At 36.6% G+C, this 22,084-nt stretch overlaps 1 protein-coding gene across 1 annotated transcript; it reads right to left on the bottom strand.

Moving 5' to 3' along the window:
- Positions 1-1,157: 1,157 nt before the first annotated feature.
- LOC132020758 (olfactory receptor 6C6-like) lies at positions 1,158-2,092 on the bottom strand. Its single transcript, XM_059404906.1, is given in 2 exon segments — positions 1,158-1,405; positions 1,408-2,092. Coding segments are annotated over 2 exon segments (933 nt in total).
- Between the last annotated feature and the right edge of the window lie 19,992 nt (positions 2,093-22,084).

Below are 22,084 nucleotides of genomic sequence, written 5' to 3'. Positions count from 1 at the left end.
GGAATGTAAGCTGGTGCAACCACTCTGGAAAACAGCATGCAGGTTCCTCAAAAAGTTGAAAATAGAGCTTCCCTATGACCCAGCAATTGTACTACTGGGTATTTACCCTAAAGATACAAACATAGTGATGGGAAGGGACATGTGCACCCGAATGTTTATAGCAGCAATGTCGACAATAGCCAAACTATGGAAAGAAACATACTGCATAGTTTTCCATTGTTTATGTATGTGTATATACATACACAATGTATATACACATAGTATTCCATTGTGTATGTATGTGTATATACATACACAATGGAATACTATGCAGCCATCAAAAGAAATTAAATCTTGCCATTTGCGACGACATGGATGGAACTAAAGGGTATTATGCTTAGCGAAATAAGTCAATCAGAGAAAGACAACTATCTCCCTGATATGAGGAAGTGGAGATACATTGTGGGGGTTTAGGGGGTATGAAAAGAATAAATTAAACAAGATCAGATTGGAAGGGAGACAAACCATTAGTGACTCTTAATCTCACAAAACAAACTGAGGGTTGCTGGGGAGAGGGTGGTCATAAGAAGGGGGTGGGTTATGGACACTGGGGAGGGTTGTGCTATAGTGAGTGCTGTGAAGTGCATAAACCTGGCGATTCATAGACCTGTACCTCTGGGGATAAAAATACATTATATGTTTATAAATAATTTAAAAATTAATTTTAAAAAGAATATATGTTTTTTTATAACTTGAAGCCTGTCTTTTTCCTTCCTTATTGAAAGCAATAGACTTATATTTGAAGTGCTTCCTAGAGTCCCAGTGGTAGTCCATGTTGTTATATTGATGTCTGTAAAATTCTATTAAAATCTTATGATATATATCAATTCAAAAAAAATTATTTTTCGGGAGGTCAGTACCATGTTCTGGAAAATAAAAGAAATTTCATATTTGTGTTGATAACCTAAGAGATGACTCACTTTGATCTCTGAATTGAATTATGATAATAAAGAGAAGTAGAAAGGAAAAGATGCACTTCACTGAAAAGTTTGGTTAAAATATTGCGAGGTGAAAAAATATTATAAAGTGAACTAATTGAAGGACAGATTAAGTAAACTTGTAAGTCAAAAATTTTATTTACTTTTTTATCTAAGATTTTTTAAAATTAAATTTCCTCTTCATTTTTTGAAAAAAGAGAAAAGTTTTTGGAGTGTGTCCTTGAAGGCTTGTTTCACTTCCTGATTTCTGAGAGCATAAATGAAAGGGTTTAATAAAGGGGCAACCAAGGTGTAAATAACAGTTACACCTTTGGATAAAGTCACCCTTTCCTTTGCTGTTGGCTTTATGTAATTAAAGATACATCTACCATAAGTAATGGAGACTATAATCATATGAGAAGAACAAGTAGAAAAAGCCTTGTTCTTTTCTGAGAAGAGGGGATTTTTAGAATGGTCTTGATAATATATGTGTAAGAAAGAGTCACTAAAAGCAAAGTGACCATGAGTGTTACAATAGCTAAGACAAATGTAAGCAATTCCAAGAAATGAGCTTCAGTGCAGGAAAACTGCAGTATAGGGGAAATATCACACATGAAATGATCAATTCCTCTGGAAGGACAGAAATCCAGTGTTAGTCCCACAGTCAGTGGTGCAAATGAAAGCAGAAAGCCAGCTGTCCATGAACTGAATAGAAGTTGGTAACACACTTTGTTGTTCATAATGATGGGGTAATGGAGAGGTTTGCAGATTGTTACATACCAGTCAAGAGACATGGTATCCAGAAGGTAAAATTCTGTAATTTCTAGTAAGAAGAAAAAGAATAACTGAGATGTACAACCATCATAGGTAATTATTTTGTTTTTAGTCATGATGTTTATCAGGTATCTGGGAATACAGACAGTTGTCAATGAAGCTTCCATGAATGAGAAATTTCGGAGGAAAAAATACATGGGAGTCTTGAGGCGGGGATCTAGCAATGTAAGAATGAGGGTTAAGTTTCCCATCATACTCAATACATAGTTTATAAAGAGAAATATAAAAATCACAATTTGCAATTGTGGGTCATCCGTCAATCCTAGGAGAATGTACTCCATCTCTCTTGACTTATTCCTCATTTCAGATTTGAGTCTTATGAAATATACATAGGAAAATAACGCCAGAAATGGAAAAAAGGATTTTTTTTAAAAAAGCTACAGAAAAGAAAAATAAAACATAATAAAAATATAAATGAGTTAAAAGGTTGATCCAATTTAGTAATACAGATAATACTTAAAATTATAACGTAGATCAACCTAGGCAGCCTCTAACTTATTGTTCCATTTAAGTAACAGCTATGTTAACAACACTATTAAATTTTTTTCTTTTTCTCTATTTGAACTTAAAAGATAATGTAAATTTTAGCTGATCATTTCCAAATGAGCTGAGTTCTGTTAAAATGTGCTAAATAGAACATAAGGTTGACTTTAAATGTATTTTCTACATTTATATTCTACATCTATAGATTAATATTTTTGGAAAAGTTTTTGTAACACCTAAAAAATTAAAGCAATGTCAATTCACAATGTTTATTCAAAAATAATGCTTAAATATATGTGAAATATAGAAACAATGAGTTATATATTTCTCTATGATTGAAATTTCATGATATATACCATTATTTATTTTTCAACAATGCAGCCCCATTGTTTCTTTGTCTCATTTCACTTAATATTATTTTTCTTTGGTTTCTAACACATCAGTGTTCTCATATAAGTTGCATTCGATCATGAAGTTTTGACGATTGAATCTATGTAAAAATAGAAAAATGCATTACAGTTCAAAAGCCAGTGGATACTACCTGACTTGTACTTGAATTAATGCTTTCACTTATGATCCAGATATTTATTGCAAACTATAAGTGACTTACCATATCTGAGGGACATTGGTATAATTTTCCTCCTATGGGAATATGGTAGAAATGGGTCAAAAATAAATGATAAACATTCTCTCTCTTGGAACATTATAAAAAATTCAATAATTTAAGAGGAAAGTTAATTCCAAAGCTTTTCTCTAGAAGGAGTCTAAAAAAATAATATGCATTCTGGACATGATATGCATCTGATAATATCTTTCACTTTCACTTACACTCATTACAATGATGACCTAGATATTACAAATAATTCAATTAGAATCTTCTTCCTGGTCAGGTAAGATTCATTTTCCATCTTCTTTTCTTATATTTAAAATGAAGGTAACTGTTTCCATAAAAAATTGTGAATGAAAATATAATGCTCTAAATGAAAATGGATTTTGGGAAATCCCTCATATGAAAGGAACCCCAATTTTTTTTTTACTTTTTTAAAAATTTTTTATTATTTTTTTTTAATAAACATACAATATATTTTGATCCCCAGGGTAGGTCTGTGAATCGTCAGGTTTACACACTTCACAGCACTCACTATAGCACATACCCTCCCCAATGTCCATAACCCCATCCCCCTTTTCCCAACCTTCCTCCCCCCAGCAACCCTCAGTTTGTTTTGTGAGATTAAGAGTCACTTATGGTTTGTCTCCCTCCCAATCCCATCTTGTTTTATTTATTCTTCTCCTACCCCCTTAACCCCCCATGTTGCATCACCACTTCCTCATGTCAGGGGGAACCAAAATTTTTAACAAGAAATTCTGGCTTCAAATCATGCACTAACAAAAAGGCACAGTTTTATCATTTTGCACATAAGAGACACAGGGGATTAATTAAAATTAAAAAGAAAGAAAAGAGAAAGAAAAAGAATTGGCCCCTGGAGATTAGTGTCAGGAGGAATACCAGTTATATGAAAAAAACAGAATGACAACAACAACAAACCAAAGAAGGAAGGACATAAAAACTACTATGAATTGCTTTAAACACAAAGTGAATTTCTTTAGCTACAAAACAGATGGTCCCCCAAAGAGAATAAGAAATAATTTTAACTCTATACTTAAGTCCAACAAGAATTTCAGATATTCCAGTACCCTGGGACACTGTAACCATTTCTAGACATTAAGAGGGTTTATTTAAAAAGGAAACCTCTCTCTTGCTTTCTCAGTCAATGTTGGGAGGATTTCATTAACTTGTGGCGTATGCCCCAAATTGGAGGTATAGGGCAGTACTTAAATTTTTTATTATTTTTAAAAATTTGAAACAATATCAAATATCAAAAAGAAAACCAAAAAATAAGCATGAGGATGTTTTGTTGCACCATTTGATGGTCCATCTGCTGTTCAATATTAGTATGTGTTTATAACAAAAAAAGAATATTCTACTAGATAAGTATGCTATAACCATTAGAGTTAGGACATTAATAATGCTATATTATTAACATGTACTTCCCCAATGCTATTTATGTTTCACTAGTGACTAAAAATTTCCTTTATATAAAAAAAATACAATTTAGAATTACATGCTAATTTAATTACCATAATGTTTTAGTCTCCTTTAATTTGGGAAATTCTGTGATCTTTCCTTAACTTTCAAGAATATTGATTGAAAATTCTTTTTTTCTTTTTTCTTTGTCTCTTCTTTTTCTTCTTTAAATTGACTCTAAGTATTTTTTTTTTTAATTTTAAATCAATGTAGTCTACATAGAGGGCTATATTAGTTTCAGGTGTACGATACAGTGATTCATCAATTGTATACCTTACACAGCGCTCTTCAAGATAAGTATGTATTTTTTTTTAAACATTTTATTTATTTATTTGACAGACAGAGATCACAAGTAGGCAGAGAGGCAGGCAGAGAGAGAAGAGGAAGCAGGCTCCCTACAGAGCAGAGAGCCCGACATGGGACTCGATCCCAGGACGCTGGGATCATGACCTGAGCCGAAGACAGAGGCTTTTAACCACTGAGCCACCCAGGCGCCCCAAGATAAGTATGTCTTAATCCCCTTCACCAATTTCACCCATCCCCTCAGGTTACTGTCACTTTGTTTTTGACAGTTAAGTGTCAATTTTTTGGTATGTCTCTCTCTCTCTCTATTTTATTTTTTTGTTCACTCTTTTTTTTGTTTGTTTGATTTTGCCTAAATTCCACGTGTGAGTGATAATCAAGTGTTATTTGTTCTCCTCTGACTGACTTATTTTGCTCAGCATTATACATTCTAGATCCAACCTGATTTGCATTTCTGTAATGATGAGTAATATTGAGCATCTTTTCATGTGTCTGATGCCATGTGGATATGTTCTTCGGAGAAATGTCTACTCAGATCTCCTGCCCATTTGTTAATTGCATTGTTTGTTTTTTAAGTGTTGAGTTGTGTAAGTTCTGTGTATACCTTGAATACTAACCCTTTATCAGATATGTCATTTGCAAATATCTTTTCACTTTTGGTAGTTTGTCTTTAGTTTTGTTGATTGTTTCCATTGCTCTACATATACTTTTTATTTTGATGAAGTCCCAATAGTTTTGTTTTGTTTTTGCTTTTGTTTCCTTGCCTCAAGAAACGTATCAGGAAAAATGTTGCTATAGCCAATGTCAGAGAAATTGTGCTCTCTTCTAGGATTTTTTTTTTATGGTTTCAGGTGTCACAATTAGGTCTAAACTTTTTTTTTCTTTTTTCTTTTCTTTTCTTTCTTTTTCTTTCTTTCTTTTTTTTTTTTTTTTTTTTAAGAAAATCCATTATTTTTGTTTGGTGTAAGAAAGTCATCCAAGGGGCGCCTGGGTTGCTCAGTGGGTTAAAGCCACTGCCTTTTGGAGAGACAAGATGGCAGGGAAGGAGGAGGAGGCACCTTTTCAACCTGTACCCTAAAGTGAACTGATTACTTTCCAAAGAACTCTGATCAACCACGAAATCAGCCTGAGATCAGAATTATACACGTCTGGACCTCTACAGGAGCAGAAGATGCCAGTGGGCAGGTAAAGCAGAGTAGGAACATAGGACTGATATCAGAAGATAAACAAAAGGGGAAGGGAGCCACCAGAGGCAACCCTTTGGAAAGTAATATCCCAAAACAAGAGTGCCCTGCATCTGGGGACCAGCATTAACTTGGAGTCTGGTAGAAAGCACTCAAAAAGAGCAAAGGATCATGGGGGGGCAGTCTGTGGGAATCAGGGTGGTTAGGGACAGCTTTATTCCCCAAACCTGGACAGCCACCCCTGGCGCAGAGCCAGAGAGAGTGGGGCAGAGAAACCAGGTCTTGGTCCCCGAGCCACCAGTTCACCTGAGAGCATGTGGGGTCCGGCTCCCATGAGGCGCTGGGAACCTCGCAGGCCGGCAGAAGCACAGCCTTATTGCAGTCCCCACGTGAGTGCCCTGCTGTACTATCAGAGTCTGAGTCTTGCCCCGCGCCCTCCCCTGAGAGGGATGCGCTCAGGCGCCAACCTGGTGCTCTTGGACCAGAAAGACCAGGAACTGCCAGCCTGGGCCAGCGGGAAAATCTCAGTGTGCAATCACTGCTTGGAACCTCTCTGGCAGTCCTGAGCTACCCAGACAGCTGCCGCTGCCGGTGGTTTGGGGTACAAGCAAAAAATCCTGCATCTCCAGGGACCATGACTCAGAAGCTGCTCTGCCAGCGGCTAAGGGGGAATTTATTTGGGCTCTGCAGCCAGACTGAGGCTTCTCTCTGAGAGGGAGGTCAGGGTGCAGTTTGCTTCCCTCTAAACATACAAAAACCATCAAAAGCGTTCAAAGCGAGAGAGAAAAACAAAAGTGAATAAACATATAAACCTCCAGAGAACAAAAGCCTGAAAAACCAGTTTCCTCAGAGCCCACCCCCTTCAACGGGGTGGGAGGACTTAACTCAGAGAACACCATTGACTGAAAACCCACGTGGCAGGCCCCTCCCCCAGAAAACCAACCAGGAAAGAAAAAAAAATAAAAGACAACAAGAGAACAACCACCACTACTTCATAGGACAACATTTATTTTTAATTCGTTCCCACTATTATGGCTCACTTTTTTTTATATAGATAATTTTTTAACCTTTACAATCACAGTGAGATGTCCAGTACATCAAATTCCATAATAACATTCTAACCTGAACTTTTTGATACATACACCTGTGTTTTCCTTTTGCATTTCTATTTTTAAATTTCTTTTTTTTATTTTAGTTTAGTTATTCCTTTTTTAATTTTTATTTTCTAATATTCATATAGAGTTAAACATCAAGGTAATCCCCTTTCTCCAATCAATGCTACCCCTATAAGTAAACCAATTTTTAATCCTCCTTTATCTTAAGAAAGTTGAGTCCTTTAATAAAGATATCAAGATACATCCAGGAAGAATGAAACAACCTTCCTCACCCACACTGAGAATTTATAACCACTCTCCCATCTTTTACTTCCACCAGTGTTTCTGAGTTTTTGTGTTTTTCCTGATAGTAAATAAATCTTATACTTGGGGTTCTTTTTGACGAGGTTCTTCCTTTATTTGCCTATATATATATTTTTTTTCACTCTTGTCATATACTTTAATCAATCTTTTTGTTTGTCTAATTTTGTTTGTATACTTCATAAATCTTACCTTGGGGCCCATTTGGCTGAACCTTCTCTTTTATCTTCCCTCTCTTTTCTGTCTCTCTCTCTCCCCCCCCTTTTTTTTTCTTTTCCTTTTCTATTTTCTCTCATTTGGGTGGGGAATCCTGATTGCTCAGAAGGATTCCAGGGTGCACCTTGACTGCACCACGATTGATACATCCAGCTACATCCATTCAACCATCTCTCACCAAAATGACTAGGAGGAGGAATGCCCAACAGAAGAAAAAAAAAACAGAGGATGGGCCTTCTGCAACAGAGCTAATGGCTATCAACATAGACAAAATGTCGGAAAGAGAATTCAGGATAACAATTATCCAGGCAATAGCTAGGTTGGAGAAAGCCATGGATGACTAAACAAAATCAATTAGGGCCAAACTGAAGGGGACCAGAGATGATGTTCACAATGTTAGGGCAGAGCTGAAAGCTACCAGGGATGAGGTTCACAATGCTCTCAATGAGTTCCAATCTAATCTAAATTCTCTCAAAGCTAGGGTAACTGAGACAGAAGATAGAATTAGTGATCTGGAGGACAAACAGATAGAGAGAAAGTATCAAGAGAAAGCCTGGAACAAACAGCTTAGAAGCCATGAAAACAGAATCAGGGAAATAAATGATGCCAAGAAACATACTAACATCAGAATTATTGGAATCCCTGAAGGGGAGGAGAAAGAAAGAAGTCTAGAAAATATACTGGAACAAGTTCTTCATGAAAAATTTCCCAAACTCGCGAATGGAACCAGCGTTCATGTACTAGAGGCCAAACAGTCTCCACCCAAGATTATAGATTCCAGAAAAACATCAAGGCACCTGATACTCAAATTGAGGAACCATGATTGTGAATATAATCTCTTGAAACCCATTAAGACAAAGAGGCTGCTTACTTACAGAGGAAAGCCCATCAGAATAATGTCAGACCTGTCCACAGAGACCTGGAAAGCCAGAAAAGGCTGGCAAGATATATTCAGAGCACTAAATGAGAAGAACATGCAGCCAAGAACACTTTATCCAGCAAAACTGACATTCAAATGGATGCAGAGTTAAAGAGTTTCCAAGACTGGCAAGGCTTAAAAGACTATGCAACCACCAAGCTGACACTGCAGGAAATATTAAGGGGGGTTCTATAAAAGAGGAAAAATCCCAAGAATAGCATTGAACAGAAATATCGAGACAATCTACAGAAAGAAAGACTTCAAAAGTAACACGATGTCAATAAAAACGTATCTATCAATAATCACTCTCAATGTGAATGGCCTAAATGTGCCCATAAAATGCACAGGGCTGCAGATTGGATAAAATGACAGGACCCATCCATATATTGTCTACAAGAGACCCATTTTGAACCTAAAGATACACCCAGACTGAAAGTGAAGGGATGAAGAATCATCTTTCATGCCAATGGGCCTCAAAAGAAGGCTGGGGTAGCGATTCTCATATCAGACAAATTAGATTTTAAACTAAAGACTATAGTTGGAGATACAGAAGGACACTACATAATTCTTAAAGGGACTATCCACCAAGATGATCTAACAATTGTAAATATCTGTGCCCCCAATATGGGAGCCAATTACATAAAAAAACTGTTAATCAAGATAGTCATACTAATATGAATACATTAATAGTAGGAGATTGTAACACGCCTCTCTCAGAAATAGATCATCAAAGCAGAAAATCAATAAAGAAACAAGAGCATTAAATGACACATTGGATCAGATGGACAACATAGATATACACAGAACATTCCTTCCTAAACAACAGCATACTCATTCTTCTCAAGTGCACATAGAACCTTCTCAAGAATAGACCACATACTGGGTCACAAATCAGGACTCAACCAATACCAAAGACTGAGATTATTCCCTGCATATTCTCAGATCACAATGCTTTGAAACTGGAGCTCAATCACAAGGAAAGGTTCAGAAGGAACTCCAACACCAGGAAGCTAAAGACCACCTTGCTTAAGAATGCTTGGATCAATCAAAAGATCAAAGAAGAACTGAAACAATTCATGGAAACCAATGAGAATGAAGACACTTCAGTCTAAAACCTATGGGATACAGGAAAGGCGGTCCAAAGGGGAAATAAATAGCCATCCAAGCCTCCCTCAAAAAAATAGAAAAATCCATAATACACCAGCTGTCTCTCCACCTTAAAGAACTGGAGAATCAACAACAAATCAAACCAACTCCACACATAAGAAAGGAAATCATCAAGATTAGAGCTGAGATCAATGACGTAGAAACCAGAGGTACAGTAGAACACATCAATAAAATTAGAAGCTATTTTTTTGAAAGAATCACTAAGATCGATAAACCACTGGCCACACTAATCTAAAAGAAAAGAGAGAAAGCCCAAATTCATAAAATTATGAATGAAAAGGGAGATCACAATGAACACCAAGGAAGTAGAAACAATCATCAGAAGTTATTATCAAGTTATATGCCAATAAGCTAAGCAACCTAGATGAAATGGATGCATTCCTGGAAAACTATAAACTCCCACAATTGAACCAGAAAGAAATTGACAACCTGAATAGACCCATATCTAGTAATGAGATTGAAGCAGTGATCAAAAACCTACCAAAAAACAAGAGCCCAGGACCTGAAGGATTCCCCGGGTAATTCTACCAAACTTTCAAAGAAGAAATAACACCTATTCTCCTGAAGCTGTTTCAAAAAATTGAAGCAGAAGGAAAACTTCCAGACTCTTTCTATGAAGCCAGAATTACCTTGATTCCCAAAACAGGCACAGACCCTACCAAAAAGGAGAATTTCAGACCAATATCACAACAAGGATGCCCACTCTTGTTCAACATAGTATTAGAAGTCCTAGCAACAGCAATCAGACAACAAAGAGAAATAAAAGGTATCCAAATGGGCAAGAAAGAAGTCAAACTCTCTCTCTTCGCAGATGACATGATCCTTTACATGGAAAACCCAAAAGAATCCACCCCCAAACTACTAGAACTCATACAGCAATTCAGCAATGTGGCAGGATAAAAAGTCAATTTACAGAAATCAGTGGCTTTCTTATACACTAACAGTGAAAATACAGAAAGGGAAATTAGAGAATTGATTCCATTTATTATAGCACCAAGAACCATAAGATACCTGGGAATAAACCTAAACAAAGAGGTAAAGGATCTGTACTCGAGGAACTACAGAACACTCATGAAAGAAATTGAAGAAGACACAAAAAGATGGAAGGTCATTCCATGCTCTTGGATCAGAAGAATAAACATTGTTAAAATGTCTACACTGCCTAAAGCAACCTATACTTTTAATGCCATTCTGATCTAAATCCCACCAGTATTTTTCAAAGAGCTGGAGCAAACAATCCTAAAATTTGTATGGAATCAGAAGAGACCCTGAATCGCTAAGGAAATGTTGAAAAACAAAAATGAAACTGGGGGCATCACGTTATCTGATTTCAAGCTTTACTACTAAGCTGTGATTACCAGGACAGCATGGTACTGGCATAAAAACACACATATAGACCAGTGGAACAGAGTAAAGAGCCCAGATATGGACCTTCAACTCTATGGCCAAATAATTTTCGACAAAGCAGGACAAAATATACAGTGGAAAAAAGACAGTCTCTTCAATAAATGGTGCTGGGAAAACTGGACAGCTATAAGTAGAAGAATGAAACTCGACCATTCTCTTACACCGTACACAAAGATAAACTCAAAATGGATAAAAGACCTCAACATAAGACAGGAATCCATTAGACTCCTAGAGTAGAATATAGGCAGTAACCTCTTCGATATCAGCCACAGCAACTTCTTTCAAGATATGTCTCCAAAGGCAGAGAAAAAAAAAGCGAAAATGAACTTTTGGGACTTCATCAAGATCAGGAGCTTCTGCAAAGCAAAGGAAACAATTAACAAAGCAGAGGCAACCCACGGAATGGGAGAAGATATTTGCAAATGACAGTACAGACAAAAGGTTGATATCCAGGATCTATAAAGAACTCCTCAAACTCAACACACAGAAAAGAGACAATCATATCAAAAAAAGGGAAGAAGATATGAACAGACTCATCTTTCATGAAGACATACAAATGGCTATCAGACACATGAAAAAATGTTCATCATCACTAGCCCTCAGGGAGATTCAAATTAAAACCACATTGAGATATCTCCTTACACCAGTTAGAATGGCCAAAATTAGCAGGACAGGAAACAGCATGTGTTGGAGGGGATGTGGAGAAAGGGGAACCCTCTTACACTGTTGGTGGGAATGCAAGTTGGTGCAGCTACTTCGGAGAACAGTGTGGCACTTCCTCAAGAAATTAAAAATAAAGCTTCCCTAGGACCCTGCAATTGCACTACTGGGTTTTTACCCCAAAGATACAGATGTAATGAGAAGAAGGGCCATATGTACCCCTATGTTTATAGCAGCAACGCCACGGTCATCAAACTGTGGAAAGAACCAAGATGCCCTTGAAAGGACGAATGGATAAGGAAGATGAGGTCCATATACACTATGGAGTATTATGCTTCCATCAAAAAGGATGAATACCCAATTTTTGTAGCAACATGGACGGGACTGGAAGAGATCATGCTGAGTGAAATAAGAGAAGCAGAGAGAGTCAGTTATCATATGGTTTCATTTATTTGTGGAGCATAACAAATAGCATGGAGGACATGGGGAGTTAGAGAGGAGAAGGGAGTTGAGGGATATTGGAAGGTGAGGTGAACCATGAGAGACTATGGACTCTGAAAAACAATCTGAGGATTTTGAAGTGGCGGGGTTGGGAGGTTGGGGGAACTAGTTGGTGCATATTGGAGAGGGCACGGATTGCATGGAGCACTGGGTGTGGTGCAAAAACAATGACTGCTGTTACACTGAAAATAGATTTAAAAAAAATTTAAAAATACGTAAAAAAATAAAAGCCAAAAAATAAAATAAAAAAATACAAGCAAACAAACAACAAAAAAAACCTCTTCCTTCTGCTCTGGTCAAGATTCAGTTCCTGGGATTGAGCCCAGCATCAGGCTCTCTGCTTATCAGGGAGCCTGCTTCCTCTCTCTCTCCTCCTGCCTCTCTATCTACTTGTGATATCCTCTGTCAAATAGATAAATAAAATCTTAAAAAAAAAAAGTCATCCAGTTTCATTATTTTTCATATAGTTTTCCAGTTTTCACAACCCCATTGGTAGAAAAGATTGTCTTCCTACTGCATACTTTTGCCTCCTTTGTCAAAGAGTAATTGAATCATGGGTTTATTTCTGGGCCTTTTTTTGTCTTCCATTGATCTATGTGTCTACTTTCCTGAAAGTGCCATATTGTTTTGATTATTATAGCTTTGGGATATAACTTGAAGTCTGAAATTGTGATAACTCCAGGTTTTTTTTTTTCCTTTCCTAGATTCCTTTGGCGATATATATATATATATAGATAGATAGATAGATAGATAGATATCACTACCACTAGATATCTATCTATCTATCTATCTATCTATCTATCTATCTATATATCTTAGTGGTTTCACTCACATTTTAAGCTTTTTTCCTAATATTGTGAAAAATGTGGTTAGTATTTTGATAGAGACTGCTTTAGATGTGAAGATTGCTTTGGGTAGCATAGAGGTTTTAACAATATTTAGTCTTCCAACCCATCAGGATGGAGTATCTTGCCATTTGTTTGTGTTCTCTTCAGTTTATTTCATTAGGCTTTCATAGTTTTCTGAGTACAGGTCTTTTATCTCTTTGATTAAGTTTGTTCCTTAGTATCTTATTTTTAGGGTAGTTGTAAATGAGGTTGTTTTCTTAATTTCTCTTTCTGTTGATTCCATATTGGTATATAGAAATACGACAGATTTCAGTACATTGATTTCTTATCCTGTGATCTTAGTGAATTCATTTATCAATTCTAGTAGCTTTGGAGTTTTTTGCGATTTCTCCATACAGTGTCATGTTATTTGCAAAGAGTGAGTTTTACTTCCTCACCAATTTACCTGATGTTTATTCCTTTTTCTTGTCTGATTGTTGTGGTTAGGACCTCCAGTACTATGTAGAATAAATGTGGTGAGTGGATATCCTTGTCATGCTTTTGACCTTTGGGGAAAAGCTCTCAGTTTTTTCCCATTGAGAGTCATGTTAGTATTGGGTTTTGTATAGGGCCTTTATTTTGTTGAGGTATGTTCCTTTTACATCTATTTTTTTGAGGGTTTTATTATGAATGAGTATTGTACTGTCAAGTGCTTTTTTTGCATCTATTGAAATGACTTTGATTTTTATCTTTTTCCTTGCTCATGTGATGTATGATGTTGATTGCTTTGCAAAAATTGAAACATGCTTCCATCTCAGGAATAAATTCCACTTGACCATGGTGAATACTTTTTTAAAGGTATTTTTGGATTTGATTTGGTAATATGGTGTTGAGGATTTTTGAATCTACGTTCATCAGAGATATTGGCCTCTAATATTCTTTTTTGTAGTGTCTGTATCTGATGTTGGTATTGCAAGAATACTGGTCTCATAGAACGAATTTGGGAAGCTTTCCTTCCTGTTCTTCTTCTTGGAAAAGTTTGAAAAGAATAGGTCTTAACTTTTCATTAAATGTTTGGTAGAATTCACCTGTGAAGCCTTTGGTCCTGAACTTTTGTTTGTTGGGATTTTTCAAATTATTGATTCAATTCTATTGCTCATAATTGGTCTGTTCAAATTTTCTATTTCTTCCTGTTTCAGTTTTCATAGTGTGTATGTTTCTAGAAATTTATTCATTTCATTTAGGTTGCCCAATTTTTTGGCATGTAATTTTTCATAATATTCTTTTAAAATTCTTTGTATTTCTGTGATGTCAGCTTTTTTTTTTTTTAATTGAGGAGTGTGACTAAGGGCTTATCAATTTAATTGATTATTTCCAAGAACTAGCTACTGGTTTCTATTTTTTTTTTTCTTTTAGCTTCTGTTTTGTTTATCTCTGCTCAAAACTTTATTTCCTTCCTTCCACTGCACTTATGTTTTACTTATTCTTTTTTTCTGGTTTCTTTACAAGTAATGGCAGGTTGTTTGAGATTTTTCTTGCTTCTTTATGTTGGCTTGTGCTGGTATAAACTTCCTTTTTAAAACCACTTTTGCTGTATCTCAGAGGTTTGAACCATTATATTTCATTCTCATTGTCTCCAAAATTTTTGATTTCTTGTGTGCTATCTTGTTTGCCCCTTTTATTATTTAGTAGCATGTTATTTAACTTCCATGTATTTATGTTATTTCTAGGACTTCTTTGTGGCTGATTTCTAGTTTCATAGCATTATGGCATAAAAGATGCATGGTATGACTTCAATCTTTTTGAATAGGTTGATACTATTTTTCTCACCAAGTTTGTGATCTATTCTGCAGAACATTCAATGTGCACTTGAAAACAATGTATATACTGATGTTTTAGGATGGAATATTATGAATATTCCTGTTACAATCATCTAGTCCAATGTGTCATCAAAGCCACTATTTTCTTGTTGACTTTCTGTCACTATGATCTATCCAATTATGTAAATAGGGTGTGAAAGTCCCTTACTGCTATTGTATTACTCTTGATTAGTTCCTGTATGTTTTTTACTCACTCCTTTGTGTTTTGGTTGCTCCCATGTTGGGATTGTAGAATAAATATCTACAATCGTTATATCTTCTAGTTGGATTGTTCCTTTTAGAACTATCTAGTGTCTTTTGTGTCCTGTTACAGTCTTTGTTTTAAAGTCTATTTTGTCTGGTATGAGTATACCCCAGATTTCTTTTCACAACCATTTGCATGATAAATATTTCTCCAAACTCTCACTTTAAATGTGCATGTGTCTTTTTGCCTGAAATGAGTCTCTTAAGGACAGCATATAGATGGGGCTTGCTTTTTAATCCATTCCATCACTCTGTGTATTTGATTGGAGAGTTGAATCCATTTACATTTATTGTAATTATTGATAGATGCACTTTTTGCCATTTTGTTTCTTGTTTTGTGATTGTTTTTGTAGTTCTTCTCTGTTCCTTTCTTATCTTCTCTCCTGTTCTGATGGCCCTCTTTAGTTATCTACTTAGATTCCTTCCTTGTTATTTCTGGCTCATCTATTACCGGTTTTTAGTTTGTGATTACCATTAGCTTTGTGTGTAACATCTTCTGCATATAGCAGTCTATATTAAGTGTCAGTCACTTATGTTTCAATGCATTAGTAACTCCCTCTCACATTTTAGGAATGTGGTGTCATTCATTACATTCTTTCATTTGTGAGTCCCTGACTGATTTTTACAGATACATTTATTTTTACTGCTTTTGCCCTTTTTACTATTTTCCTCTTACTTAATTAAGGTCTTTGTTTTCCACTCAAAAGAGTCCCCTTTAACATTTCTTGGACAGCTGGTTGAGTTGTCATAAACTCCTTTAGCTTTTGTCTGGGAAACTCTATCTCCTCTTCTATTCTGAATGTTATCCTTGATGGATAGAATATTCTTAGCTCTAGGTTTTTCTGTTTGTTTGTTTGTTTGTTTGCTTTGTTTTTGTTTTTGTTTTCTTTTAGCCCTGTGAATATATCATGCCACTTTATTCTGGCCTGCAAAATTTCTGCTGAATCATCAGCTCATAGCCTCTTAGGGGTTCTTTCATATATTACTGTCTTCCTTTCTCTTGTTTGCTTTAAAATTCTTTCTTAATCACTACTTTTTGCAATCTCAATTAGTATGTATTTTTGTGTGGACCTCCTTGGGTTGATTTTTTGGGGGTATCTCTGTGTCTCTTAAGTGTGGATTTCTGTTTCCTACCCCAGATTCAGGAAGTTTTCAGTTACTATTTCTTCAAATGAATTTTCTTCTCCCTTTTCTTTCTTTTCCTTCTGAGATCCCTATAATGTGAATGTGATTACACTTGATGGAGTCGCTGAGTTCCCTTAGTCTATTCTTATTTTGTGTGTGTGTGTGTTTGTGTGTGTGTGTGTATGTGTGTTTTTTCCATCTGCTCAGCTTGATAACTTTCCATTACTCTGTCCTTCAGATCACCAATGTTGGTTGACTTCCTCTAGTCTGTTGCTTATTCCATGCAGTGTTTTTATTATTTTTTTTTAATTTTATTTATTTATTTGACAGAGAGAGAGATCACAAGTAGGCAGAGAGAGGCAGAGAGAGGAAGGGAAGCAGGCTCCCTGCCTAGCAGAGAGCCCGATGTGGGGCTCGATCCCAGGACCCTGGGATCATGACCTGAGCTGAAGGCAGAGGCCTTAACCCACTGAGCCACCCAGGCACCCCAGCCATGCAGTGTTTTTAAATTTCATTTATTTTGTTCTTAAACTCTGATTATTTCCTTTTAATGATTTTGTTAAGGATCTCCCTGAGGGTCTCCACTCTTTTCTCAAGTCTAGTAAGTATCTTTATGATCATAACTTGAAATTCTATATCAGGCTTATTACTTATCTCCATTTCATTTAGGTCTCTTGCTGTAGTTTTGTTCTGGTCTTTCATCTCAGATATATTCCTCTGCCTCATCATTTTCTCTTATTTTCTATTTCTTTGTGTTAGGAAAGTCTGCTACCTCTCTTGCTTTTAACAGTAATCGCTTTATGAAGAGAAGATCCTGTATGCCCTGAGGGGATTGTCCCCTATTCACTGGAACCTAGATAAGGGGGGGGGGGTCTCCTATCTGTGCTCCATGTATCTTGCTATTGTATGTTGGCCACTTTTTCCTTCACTCCAATCATCTTAGTGGCTCTCCTTGCCTCTTGTGGGCAGTGTTGTCTCCCTGTGGTTTTAGTGGATCAATCTGGGGCTACCTTGTGCTGAATTTAGTCAGACCAGGTGTTTGTCAGAGATGCAGTAGCACCATACTGCTAGGCGATTTCCCTGTGCTGTCCCCTGAGAAGCTTTCATTGGCGGGTGGGGCCTGCAATCAGTCCAACTGTCTTCTCCCAGCCCACTGCTAGGGGTGATTCTGAGGGATGTGTGCTTATATTTCCTTGACTCCAGGGCACTTTGGAGTGGTACTGGCCCCTGTCAAGTCTGCTTGCACCCTGCCAGGCTTGTGCCTGGTTTGAATGGGCTCTGGCCAAGAACACATTGGAGGGAGTGGGGCATGCAATGTCTGCAAAGTTTACATGCTAGTGAAAGAGGACATGTTGCCATTTACAATCAGAGTACTTAATGAATGATATAAATTTAGTGCCTATAAGTTAGCTGTTCCTATGGATTGTCTCTGTTCCTCTCTAGTCCTTATTACCTCCTGCCTCTTCTATGATTGGGATATTATTTTGCTTATGGAATCACCGAGTTCCCTATGTCTACCTTAGTGATCAACTAGCTTTCTCCCCCCTCTTCTTTTCAGGTTCATTATTTTCCATATTCTTACCTGCTATATCACATATGTTCTCCTGTGCTTCTTTAATCCTTGTAGTGATTATATCTACTCTGTTTACATCTTTGATGTAGCGTTTTGTTTGTTTGTTTGTTTGTTTTTTTAATTTCAGCCTGACTAGTTTTTAGATCTCTGCAGCAAGGGTTTCTCTCATGTCTTGTATTCTTTTTTCAAGTCCTTCTAGTAGTCTTATGACTGTAGATCTAAATTCTTGTTCAGATATTTTCCTTGTATCTGCTTTGAGCAAGTTTCTGGCTGTGATATCTTCCTGACCTTTCTTTAGGGGAGAATTCCTCCATTTTGTCATCTTGGCTAAGTTTCTATCTTTTGCATGTTATAAAATGTTGTTACCTCTGAGTAGTGCTAAATTAAAAAAAGGTCATACAAAAAAAAAAAATGTCATACAGTGTCCAGAGCCTGGCACTTTGGGAAGTGTTTCTGGTGTATGCTCTGTGCACTCTGCTGTTGTGTTTAGGCTGTTCTCTCCCACTGGTCAATCCTCTGCAGAGTCCCTTCTTGCTTGCAGTGGGGAGTGTTTTGGCCATTATCTAAGTATGCATTGATTTGTTTGTTGAAAAAGCCTAGGAAAAAAGCAAAGAAAGAAAAAGAAAAAAAAAGTTTTATGTGTGGAGAAGGCTGATCCAAAAAGAAAAGGAAGCAGAACAACAACAACAAAAAAAAATAGACACTCAAAAATACTATAGACTGATTCCAAAGTGTCGGACTCCGGTAGGTTTTGTGGGCTGACAGGCAAGAGGAGAGCGTCCAGGCCAGCCGGTAGCTCCCCTTGGGGCTGAGCGGGATGGCGAGTGCGAGTCCAGGCGCATTAACAAACCACACCAGACTCGGGGATCTGTCAAAGCAGGATCTCACTTTATTGACCGGGGTTGCAGCTTATATTGGGTAGGGGATGGGAAATGAGGTCAGCGGGGAGAGAGCCTATGGGGTTTGGTTACGTAGTCAGTAACTGGGTAGGGTCTGTTGGGCGAGAGGAGAAAATATCAGAGATATGCGGAACCGAAACCGCCACGTTGGCGCCAATACTGCCACGGTGGCGCCTTTTCTAGCCAGAAGAGAAGGCAGGCCAGCACCATCTTTGCTGTGCCCAACACCAAAGAAATAGGAAAAAAGGGAAAACAGAAGAAGAAAAGAAAAAAGCATCCTGAACAAAAGTAAAATAGAACTAAATTAAAATGAGAAAAGGAAATAAAAACCAAACAAAAAACTGTAAGCCTGATTCCAGAAGAAAAATAAAAAATAAAATAAAATAAACAAGACAAAAAAAAAAAAAATACTGCTCAGTCCTATTTTCACCAGAAGTGAAGGGGATACATTGGGATAATTTGTTCAGTAGACTTGGTGAATGCAGCATCCTGCCTGTTTTGCTCCTCTGTGTGGGAGGGTGGGAGGCCCACTGAGCTGGGTCTATCCAAAAGACACTACGGGAGCTCCATTCCTTACCTCTACCTACTTCTGGAGGCAACTGGTGTTCTTTGGTTTATGGTCACATTATCAAATCTCTACCTTTGTGTTTAGATTGCTTTCTCTTATTTCTGTCTCAAATATCTCTCTGCCTCTCTTTTAATAAGGATACTTGTAGTTACATTTAAAACATATGTGGATAGGGGTGCCTGAGTGGCTCAGTGGGTTAAAGCTTCTGCCTTTGGCTCAGGTCATGATCCCAGGGTCCTGGGATCAAGCCCCACATCATGCTCTCTGCTCAGTGGGGGGCCTGATTCCTCCTCTCTCTCATCCTGCCTCTTTGCCTACTTGTGATCTCTGAGTGTCAAATAAATAAATAAAATCTTAAAACAAAACAAAACAAAAAAACTATGTGGATAAACCAGGATAACCTCTCCATTTTAAGATCTTTAACCTGATCATATCTGCAATGACTTTTTTTTTTTTTAATTGGGTAATATTTGCAGGTTCCAGAGATTAGGTCTTCTTATTTTAGGAGGCCATTATCAGTCTACCACTTTCAGCTACATTATCATCACCATCTCTTCACCAGCAGATTATTATTCTCATTATTCTGGTTACTTACCTTTATGAGTTTGCTAAGAGGACATTGATTATTATGGTGACCAGGGTCATGGACAGAGATGTAAAGTTAAAATTCTTATGATCTATTTTTTAGAAGTCAATGTTTTAGAAATAATATATCCTGATTCATAGCATGAAAATTGTTTTATATAATTCTCCAAGTTTGTTTCTTTAGCTTTATATTCCATAGCATGTTAATTAAATTGACAAATTATACTGTACATTGACTACTACTAAGTGCTATACACAGTACAAATATCTTCTCACCACGTTAAAACAACTCCATAATATAAGAATGCTCTTATCATCTTCTTTTAGTCAAGTAGGAAATAAATGCTGGAATGATCAACCAATTTGACTGTTACAATATAACTAAGTAGTTTGGAGCTGAGATTGAAAAATGAAGATTTTCAAATAGTCTACTCATGGCTATTATATGGATTCATATTTTCTTGCAAACTAGTAGTTTTTTAGTAGCATTTATTATAGTTTTTCAAATTCTAAATAGATTATGTGAAATCAGACAAATGTATGACTATGAAAAACAAGGAAGTTGTTGTCACAACATAGAGGTAATTCCTTTCTAGGTGTATCTGTAGCTCAATGAATCACATACAAAACAAGGCCAAAACAAAAAAAAAAAAAAAAAAGAAAGAAAGAGAAACTCACCAAACCAAATGAATATATTAAGGATATAGTTTGTTTTCTTTTAATAAAAAAAAATCAGTATTAGAGTTATCTGCAAAATTTGAATATGCATATTGTGTTCAAAATTATTAGAGAATGGTTATTTATTTATTTACTTATTTTTAAAGATTTTATTTATTTATTTGACAGATAGAGATCACAAGTATGCAGAGAGGTAGGCAGAGAGAGAGAGGAGGAAGCAAGTTCCCTGCTGAACAGAGATGTGGAGCTCGATCCCAAGACCCTGAGATTATGATCTGAGCCAAAGGCAGAGCTACTTAACCCACTGAGCCACCCAGGTGTTCCGAGAATGGTTAATTAAAACCTGATACTTGGTACACTGATTAATGTAGAAAAAAAAAAAAGAGTATGTTGAATTTAAATATGAATCTGTTCCAGTCAAGTATGTTATTTACTTGGAGTTTATAAGCTTGTCAATAAAATGAGTAGGTCCTTGAGGGAATTTTCAGAAGATTGTGAAAGGGCAAGCACCTGGAATCTGTCTCCCCACCTAGACAATATTTCCACTGGTAATATCTGTCTGATATAATCAGTTTAGAGCTCTAGGGTTTAGTGAAGTCCTGTAACTTCCAGAGGAAGGCTGGGATGATAAGTTACTGTTAATTTTGGTAATTTTAGATCTTAGCACAGTAGCAGTGACCCATTCCATGGCTCCAGCTGAGGAACTGAATATTTAATTTTTAATTTAATGTTTATTAATTTAAGTGTGTATATCCACTGTGGCCTGTGGCTATCCTACTGGTCAGCACACATCTAAGTAATCTTACTAGTAGTCTAATAAAAAGAAGTCAAGTCACATCCAAATATATTTGGTAGATTATTGAGATAGAATTAACTACATTAATTAACTACTTTAATTAACTGCCCTCCTCTATTTAGTTCCTTGCACACTTGTTACTGCCTCAGTTGTTGCCTGGAGACTAAGGAAATGAAAAAGTTCTGGAAAGGTAGCAGCTATCAGGTGATGGACCATCTGGACTATGCAACAAATGAAGAAAACCCTGTGACTGCTGGGGAACAGATTGTTCAACAATAATATTATGTAGACCTGCAATAATGTGTCAGTTGATTTTCTACCAATAGAGTTTGACTTTTTAAATTGACTTTTGAATTGACAATCTTAATGAATCTTCAGTGATATGCTTGCAAATATATATTTTTAAAAGCTGGTACTGACAATTACATCAAATAATTGAAACACATTTGCTTTTAACTATGTTAAAGTTGTGCCTTCACATTAAATAAAAGCATATGGTCTGTGTAAAAAAAAATTACATATATGCTTAGTCTTAAAAGAAGTATGGATGTCCTGTATCACTGATAAAATCACTGGTTCTTTTTCTCACCAATAATAAATAACTTTATTTTTTTTATTTTTATTTATTCTTAAAAAAAAAAAAAAAAAAAAAAAAGGACGCCTGGGTGGCTCAGTTGGTTAAGCAGCTGCCTTCGGCTCAGGTCATGATCCCAGCGTCCTGGGATCGAGTCCCACATCGGGCTCCTTGCTCAGCGGGGAGCCTGCTTCTCCCTCTGCCC

Source organism: Mustela nigripes, chromosome 6, assembly GCF_022355385.1.
Source record: "Mustela nigripes isolate SB6536 chromosome 6, MUSNIG.SB6536, whole genome shotgun sequence".
Taxonomy (NCBI): domain Eukaryota; kingdom Metazoa; phylum Chordata; class Mammalia; order Carnivora; family Mustelidae; genus Mustela; species Mustela nigripes.
The sequence above is the reverse complement of the archived record's forward strand: the minus strand, read 5'-3'. Positions and strand labels throughout refer to the sequence as shown.